The following is a 9090-nucleotide window of genomic DNA, read 5'->3' as shown; positions in this document are numbered from 1 at the left end:
ATTGATTACCTGGACTGAAGTGTGAATAGCCTGAGGAGTGATGGAGATTTCACTGATGTTAATGTTAGCATCATTCCATATAACCACTAACCTTCCTTAATTGCCAATAGCACTGTACTATATTTTGTTTGAGAACCCAAGAGTCTCTACAATCCCCTTATAGTCTGCCATCCTAGTTTCAAGGAGGCTAGGATGGCAGGCTTATGAATATCAACCATAGATCTACAGTGCCTTTTAAATTCAGCATTGTTATCCCACCCACCCCCCCAATATTCCATATGATGCAGTTTATCGTGAATTGGATTATTTGAGGGGGCTTCCCGCATTGGAGCCTTTCCCTTGTCCATGGAGGAGATATCCCTGTTCATTTTGTTTGGAACATGAGAGCCAACATGGTACTGAAATATGGTTGTAGAGTTAGGAAAGAGGGAGGTATTCTAGACTGAACTATAAGAGGTCTAGAGGTAGAAGGATAATCTCCATTTCTCTTACTACATCCTCGAACCTTGAAGTTAGTATTTTTTCTAATTTTTTACATCTATTCTTGGTATTTTGACGGATGTAAGATCTTTTTCATTTCTCTATTGTTCTCTTTTAGAGAGTATAGAGTTCTCTTCCTTTCCTTATTTCTTGGTGGATGGGTATGGGTGGAAATGATACTGGCTTCAAGTTGGTTTTCTCCTGAGTAAGGACAAACTTGGGCCCTGTCTCTAGTATCTCCTAAATTTTTTGTGGGAAGAATGAGAGAGATATACATGCTTGGTTGATTATCTGGGAGAGCATCTCTGATGTTAGTAGGGAGTCGGAAGGTTGACTCATGATCTGCATAAGTGCACTTATCCATAAGTTCTGGCCGCAACTCCCTATCCCCTAATTCACTCCCTCTATAATCAGTTATGCTAGGTAAGAAGGGTCTTGGATGATATCTTCCCTTCCAACTGAATTTGAAGTGGCACTTCTTGACTCGTCAGCCCATTTCCAACTAGGAATTTGTAAGGTGGGTCGGAGGTAGGGGTTCTAAGATGAAGGTAATCACCTTTTGACTGGTTTTCTAATCTATTGGAAAGCTGAAATGACTCTTGTTTTGCTTAACTTGGGGTAAATTAGACGAATGAGAGATAGTAATATTTCTCTCTCCATTCTTATGATTACTCCTAGGAGTAGGCATAGGGTAGTGGTTGTTGAGAATGGCAGTGGTCGTTTCACTGATTGCTCCGGGTGAGCTGATTTGATCTGTGTTAAATTTCGGCATATTGGGATTAAGGCTGGGTGTGTGACTCTTGTCACGAGAGTGAGATAGATGCTGAGTCAAGGGTACATTTCCTTGAAAAGAAAGGGATTTTTCCATTGGCTTTTCTAGAGTATCTCTTAATCTTATTGATCTAAATGAAGCCTCTTTTGGGCCAAAATTGGGTGCCATTTTTTAGCCCAAAATTATGTTGTTACTGTGAGGGAAAAAGCCTTTTCTTGGTGTGGGCCTTATCAACTAAGTGGTGGGTTTTATTTCCACTTAATGAAATGGGTTGGCCCATCACAGAGGGATCAGGATTGTGAGAGCCTTCCCCAGCCGCATCGATTTCCCTAATCGAAACCCTAGCGGCCTTAGAATTCGATTCAAGGAACTTACCTGACTGAGCATTATATATCTTGATTTTTACTCTATATCCATGGCTAGAATGTTGACACAGTAAAAGTTTTTTTCTTACCTTTTTTGAATATCATCGTTTTCCAGTTATTATCGGAGCTTTGGGAGGCCGGTGTTGGTTGAATTTCCTCCGTCTATGGATGATGTTTGGTCGATTCAGTCAGATGGGAGCATTTTGGTGCTAAGTTCCCCAGTCGCCCACTGTTCTTGTACAGGATGCCCTCTCTTTCATAATGAATAAGTTAATTGTGGGTACCTATGGTTATTGATGTACGCGTCGGAGTTTTCAAAGGGACTTGGACGCAGATACGTGTGTATATTCCTCGAGGGGTGAAGGATGTACATGAGTCAATCTTTAAAAGTTTGCTTACCCTCCTGCATATTTTTACCAGGATAGCTCCGTAGTAGAACTCCATGGGGAGTTAAGGAAGCCTGCGCCATATGGTTATGGTCTGGATCTTAGACTCACTTGGTACAAAATTTGGTTCCCAAGTGCGGATTGAGATGAAAAACCTGCTATGAACCACATGCCTTCTTGAAGAGCTTTGCATTGATTTTCTTTGCTACTGAACTTGAATGTGAAGAAATCGAACCCCAGATCTATGAGTATAAGGGGTTCTTGGATTTTCCACAGGATCTCAATTTGTCCTCTGGTGATAGAGTAATTTCATCCCCTTTGGGGTTGTCTAAGTTTCGTTCACACTAGCAGTGTGATCCAGAAATTTCCGGAAATTTGAGAGATGACTTCCCTTAACGACGTCGGTGAAGGAGGAAATCTTGTTGGGGCTACTTCCATGTGGCAATCAATGGGGTCAGGTGGTTTCGGTAGGGTAGTTGGGAGGGCATCCTTGTTTTGCATGGCGCGTTATGATCTCTTAGCATTATTGTTACTCTTAAGTTTGTTGTGCTTCCATATAAGAGGTTTAAATTTAATAACCTAATAATAAAACCCTTAAAATGGTGAATTTCAGTTATTATAATTCTAGCGTTTTGGGGGAAAACATAGAATACTCGATCGAAGTACATCAAAAGAAACATTTTGTTGGTCCTAATGAGAAGTTTCTTTCTCCAACTCTTTATTTATGTATTTGATCTTTTTTGGGATCCTTAGAATTAAAAGAAGGAAAAAACATAATAATAAGGTCGCCTTTATATTTTGACAGTACAATGAAAGAAGGTTGATAATTTTATGAAAATGAAAACCAGTAAAGAATCAAGACAGCATAGGCATAAGCCATAACATGCAAATTGTGTAAAAACATAACAATGTTCTTTTACCACAGGCTAGCTAGCACACGTGTTTAATTTCCATAGGTGAATTTTTCCGAACGTTGGATAGAACAGCTCTATTTATTTATTTATTTTTTGCCCAACTCTATAGAAAATTGGAAAACAAGAAAAAACTGGAATATTGGTAATAAGTAACATTAACAAATCTACCTTCTCTAATTAAAATCCTGATGCAACATATCATGTTTTTGATATTAGATAATGTGGTTTAAGTTAAGGGAACTGAAAGCCGCCGCCGGCTGCAGCATTGTTTTGCAAAATACCGTTTTGGTTGCCGCCGAGAGCTATCCATAGCAAGGAGAGAGTTATTGCAATGAGTCCTGACCAGACAAAGACAATTGTAGGTGTCTTTCTTCTTCTACCCATAAGTCCCTTAGCAAAAGGATATAAGTGAGCCAACACCCAAAAAGCAAAAAAGGCTCCACCAATGAACCTTCCCCACTCGGGTACAGCGGAAAATACGGCTCTACAGAATGCAACCACAATTGCGATGATGTTAATCATACCGATGACAATAGGCGGTATCATCAATGCAGTCCACTTGACCATGTACAGATCCGCAAAAGCGTCATCAACGTCCTCTCCAGCGGATTTGGAAGTGAGAGTAAAAGATATTTCAATTCCAGCAATGACTTTAAGGAGACCTTGGACAACAGCAGCAAGATGTGCACTAGTACCAGAAATGAGCCAGAACTGTTCATTTCTCCACCAATCCTCTAGAGCAACCCCGGACCATTTCACCTCCAAGATAGCTAAGCCGATGAGACATAGAGATATGGTCAATAGAAATATAAGGAAGACAGCATTGACATTTTGGACGATGAATTGTCCGGATATGAGGGAGAGTGCAGGGAGAAAACAGTAGACGATGAGGAAAAATGAAGTGAAAGGATAAATGCCGACATTTAGGTAAGCAAGGCGTTGGAGGAATTTGAGTTTTCTGGATGCAACAAAGGCATTGTTCCCTGAGAAAAAGATTTCAACAGAGCCTGTAGCCCAACGGAGCACTTGATGAAGCCTATCTGTCAGGTTTATGGGAGCTGATCCGCGGAACGCGTCCCTCTTGGTGATGCAATAAACAGAACGCCATCCACGGTTGTGCATCCGGTATCCTGTCACCACATCTTCCGTCACAGAACCATAAATCCATCCAACTCGATCACCCCACTCTGTCTTGTCTTCATACCTAATTCAATTAATATATATTGTACATTATATTGCCCAATTAATTAATGAGTGTCCGTAATATATAACTAATTAACTTACCAACAAGATATGACAGAGACTGCTTCGGCCACAGTGGTAGCATCAAGTGGTTCCTTTGGGGCTCTGAGAGCACCAGGAGGTCGTCCATACTTGACAGCAGGGTGATCGGCAAGAGGGCGGCCTTGGAACTCAGCAATTGGAATAGACTCTGCTAACATAGTGGAGTTTCCAAAACGCTTAGGTAGTAGATTCACATCTAAGTCAGGATCAAAATCTGTCGCTTTCAACGCTTGAGCCTCTGCACCCTTTTGTGGTGTCTTATCAGGATTTGCTGGTTCAAACCCGTAAAGTGCAAATCGCCTAAACATGCAACCCGTTCCCACATACATAGGACCCTATATATACAATGGACGATCTATCAAATTTGAATTAATGGGTACATACATATACGGTTATGAAATTTGAATTATTGTAATTACCTGGAGGCCATCAAGTGCACGCATATTTCCATCAAAAAACACAGTATTGTGATTGGCATAACGATCCGAGGGATCGATTCCTTCAAATCGTTGAGGGAATTGAATATAACATATGTCTTCTCCACCTCTGTCCATCATGAAACACATGCCTTCACGAACTGCTAAGCAGTTGTATATATAGTGATCACAATCAAGGTTGAGTATGAACGCGCCATTAGACAATATGGCAGAAGCTCGCACCAGGGCATTCATGGCACCTGCTTTCTTATTGTGATCATAGCCGCGTCTCTTCTCACGTGATACATATACAAACATTGGAAGCCTTATGTCCACATCTGAAAAATCTAATAGCTTGTCTTCACCCCCTCCCATTAGTGGATCACTACTTGGGGGTTTCAACATTACCTATAAATTGCAATTTCATGTATGTCAATTTATTTTGTAATACGGATATAGTAATAAAATTACAGTTATATATATACCTGAAGGATCCCAGGATGATCACCCTTGGCATGATCACTGCTGGGGACAGACCATGCTCCAGGCCAATGAGTTCCATCAGCCATCCAAGTGGCCTTTTGCACTTTGATTGCCTCAGCGGGATCAGTCCCATTCTCTTTCATGTGCTTTAACATCTTCATTTCCTCTCGAGCATTAAATGCATCAGATCTCCTTCTTATTGAATCTGCAAGACCATTTATTCTTACCTTAAATTCATCATATTCTCTTTTTACCCTTCGTCTATCTTTGACGAAATCAGTTCTCTTCTTGTTCTTGGTAGGGTCTCCCTTGAGGAGAAAATAGGCTTCAGGATTCCTAGGCTCAATAGCATGTTTCCTGCAGAATGGTACCCACAAATCAGCAAAGCTAGCAGCTTCTGCCATTGCCTCAAAAGTTAGAAGGGCACCGCCATCGTCTGAAATATAGCAAGCAAGCTTATCCACGGGATAGTCAACTGCTAATATGGATAGGATGGTGTTGGCTGTGACAAGGGGCGGCTCTTTTTCTGGATCAGCCGTTGACACAAACATGTCAACTCCTGGTAGATCCGACCTACCCGAAGGATTGGACGGTGATGGCATATCAAATTTCTCTCTTAGTACCACTAGATCAGTCGACCTATTAATGGGCGTCACCTTGGGCATCTGATCCAGGATCCATGAAAATGCAAACCATAATTCACATGTAATTGACATCACCCATAACCACATTGCTTCCCTGTTTGGATGTCGTACTCTCCATGCCAAGAAGAAGCACAGTACCACTAGTCGAATAACAATTAGCAACCTGTACGAACGTAGTATTACTCAATTAAGTTTTTATATATATAGCAATTCGTACACAAAATTAAAGTTCTAATTACCTATAAGGGCTAATGATGCTATGTGGTATTGGCAACTTCCTACTGAGGGGTTTCCAAGGTATATCAGCAGATGTATCCAGCATGGTTTTGTGGATTCCTCCATCTCCGTCATCTCCGTCCCTATCATCAGGCCAATAAGCATTTCCATACCCGTATGTGCCTTGTGTCTCAAACAGCCATTTGTTGTGGTCGAACTCTCCATTTTGATTTCTCCTCATCATACCTTTGGAACCACCTGGTGCCGGTAAAGACAATGCTCCATTAGAAAAATTTGGGATCTCATCATCAAGATCCCCGACCTTGTATACTTCTTTGCAACCTGGGCATAAACCTGTGTCTTTTTGTGCGTCCATGTAGCAATCTCTACATATTTTGAACCTGAACACAACATACAAACAAACACATGATCAACTTCGTCTACCTTATCAACCCATTTTTCTGTCCTGATTGTGTAAAACTTACCTGCATTCACATGGCATTACATCATTTCCCCTTTCATCTTTCATGATCTTGCCATCACAAGCAGGCATGGAACATGAAGATCCCTTGGATCCAGCCATTTGAGGATGATTAACTTCGGATTCAATGACCTTATCCATTAGATGAGCGCGGGTGACACTGTTGAATCCCCCTGTGAATAACGAATTGGAGACATATTGCTCTTCTGCTTTGGCAGCAATGGACGTATCCATGGGCTGATTGTCAGGCGTTGGTGGAATTTGTACTGTGTAATTCATATAGTCTCCTGACAATTCTCCCGACATATCAAGGTCTTCTCTAGACAGGCTAACATATCGTCCACTAGACGTTCTTCGTGCAAATTTTACTGTTTGACCGCTTGAGCTCCCCTTATTACCCTGAGAGACTCCTGGATTTGTTCCTCCAGGACTCCGTGTTTTCTTTGATGGTTGCCCTGACAAGCTTGCCATTTTTTATTTTTTTTTTCGAATTTTCTCAAAGCATAACCTTTAGCTATGTAAAATTAAACTAGCTAATTTATTTTCGCGTAAAAACGTGACAATGGATTGGGTGGTCTTCTTCTCAACCTTGGCAACAGATGTTTCCTTTCTTCATTATCATAATTTTGGGAATCATTCTTGCTCTTCAATGTTGTAGTCGATGACCACCCTCAATATAATTTTATTTAGATTACTAAAAAGGAGAGAAAAGAAATAAAGGCTGTCATTGAATTAATTCACTTAACTATCAATATTACAATTTTCTTTTAGTTCTCCGATTACTACGGAGAACCAATGAGAGGTACGCCATGCAAAAATCAAAAAACCTTGTGAGGATTAATTTATGGAGGGGATAGGCGGGTGTTTCTTTGGATGGGAGAGAGTTGCGCGGAAGAGAAAAAAGGTATAGAAAATTGGCATATATCAAAATGATATGAAGGAAAAATTCACTGATTCAACAGCATATGACACGAAGAAATTTCTCAAGTTATTCATAACATGTGTCGCATTTATTAATCTTCTAATTTGAGATTTTTATGAGTTTCTGAATTTTAGAGAAAAGGGAAATGAAATGCTAAATTTATCTTGTGTTTATATTTTGGACTTCTTTTTAACTTCCCATTTTTGGTACGAAGGACAATATTTTTCAAAAAATTTAGAAATTATGTTATTCCAAATGTACTATCAAAAAAAGCATAAGCTGTTATGAAATATAGAGTAAGAACTACAAGAATCGAGAGAGAAGAGAGAGTCTATTAATTCTGTTGAGGGATTCTCTTGGAGTGAGAGATTCAGAATACAATGAACAAAAATTCCTCTATTTATAAGGGAAAATACTTAGTTTCTCTCTAAAAGGTAGATAATTCATATCCCAATAGATATCAACTAGATCTTGATAGATATTATTTATATTAGACATTCACTAAATACATTTATAACACCCCCTTAAATGTTTAACTGATAGATAATATGTCTCGTAAAAACCTTACTAGAAAAAACCCAGCAGAAAAAAAATCTAGTGAAGGAAAAAAGGGTACACATCTCTAATAATAGGCATTTCAACTGTCTCATTAAAATCCTTACAAAGAAAACCCATGTCACGACACAAAAATAAGGGTCATGATAGCACTTGTCATGGCGTACCTTGACAAGTAGGCCTATCACCTAAACTGATACAAAAAAGAGAAAAAGACAGAAATATCACAAGGTAAGGCTTCTACAACGAAACCGAACCATACAAGAATCGAAGTTGTTTTGAAGGTTAAATTGATGAAAAACTAGTAATTATAAGATAAAAATATTATTCAAGTGAAAAGGAGTGAAATCGGGGTTAAGAATCAAGCCCTAAGATTTTTGGGGTTTTGAGAAATTAATCAAGAAATTACTAAAAAAAGATTGAATTCTTACCTTAAATCCGTAATAAAATCAAGAAATAGGTGTTAATCTAGCTTCTCAAGCTCCCACAAACTTTACTTTTAAGCTCTCACACTATTTTAGGATTTAACTCCCAAGTTGCAAGATGAAAAATGAACAAAATAGATCAAAAGGAGGAAAAAGTTATTTTTATAGCAAGAAAAATTTGCTATGCACCAGATTTTTCATTTTTAAGTCCAATCTGGACTGCGGCGGGGTGTCTGAGATCCGTTCGGGGTTCAATATACGCAAATGAATAACGAACCACACTAAATTCAATGTTCCGCATGCGTTGGAGAAGTTGGATTTTCGAAAAAATATCATTTTCAAAAAGTTGACCCCTGAAATCACGATTTTCTAAACCGATGGTCAAAATGAGATTTAAAAGCTGTAAAATCACACCAAATATGTTACCACCCTAAAATCAATATTTTGGATCTATTGGAGAAGTCGGATTTCCCATCCAAGGTTGTTTCAACCAAATGTGGGTCCACACCCATATTTTTAATTTTCCAACTTTTCAATCAATAGGTCGAAATGAGCTCAGGTGTTTTGGTACCTGAACTAAAGATCTACCTAACCTAAAATTGAATTTTAAAGTTGTTGGTGCAGTTCGTTCAGTCATCCAATGCACAGATCAAAAGATATCCTCATAATTCTAAAAAAAAGGCTCTCGAAGCCATCGAAAACCACAATATCGCATAAATGGTACCAAAATGCATCAAAAACCATGAC

General features: G+C 39.2%; 1 protein-coding gene across 1 annotated transcript; it reads right to left on the bottom strand.

Moving 5' to 3' along the window:
• Positions 1–2851: 2851 nt before the first annotated feature.
• LOC107863946 (cellulose synthase-like protein D4) lies at positions 2852–7260 on the bottom strand. Its single transcript, XM_016710157.2, has 6 exons — positions 6446–7260; positions 5984–6361; positions 5103–5907; positions 4621–5025; positions 4202–4536; positions 2852–4121 (listed from the first exon to the last, which is right to left on the bottom strand). The coding sequence occupies exons 1-6, from the start codon at positions 6910–6912 to the stop codon at positions 3149–3151; spliced, it is 3363 nt and encodes a 1120-aa protein (XP_016565643.1). The 5' UTR covers positions 6913–7260; the 3' UTR covers positions 2852–3148.
• Positions 7261–9090: the final 1830 nt, after the last annotated feature.

The sequence above is a fragment of the Capsicum annuum genome, chromosome 10, assembly GCF_002878395.1.
Source record: "Capsicum annuum cultivar UCD-10X-F1 chromosome 10, UCD10Xv1.1, whole genome shotgun sequence".
Taxonomy (NCBI): Eukaryota; Viridiplantae; Streptophyta; class Magnoliopsida; order Solanales; family Solanaceae; genus Capsicum; species Capsicum annuum.
The sequence above is the reverse complement of the archived record's forward strand: the minus strand, read 5'-3'. Positions and strand labels throughout refer to the sequence as shown.

Excerpts from the sequence above, each read along its gene's own strand:
- LOC107863946 (XM_016710157.2), bottom strand. The coding sequence starts at position 6,912 with ATGGCAAGCTTGTCAGGGCAACCATCAAAGAAAACACGGAGTCCTGGA. Across the intron at positions 5,908-5,983 it reads AGCATCATTAGCCCTTATAG|GTTGCTAATTGTTATTCGAC; the intron begins GTAATTAGAACT and ends ACGTTCGTACAG. Across the intron at positions 4,537-4,620 it reads GTGCACTTGATGGCCTCCAG|GGTCCTATGTATGTGGGAAC; the intron begins GTAATTACAATA and ends TTGTATATATAG.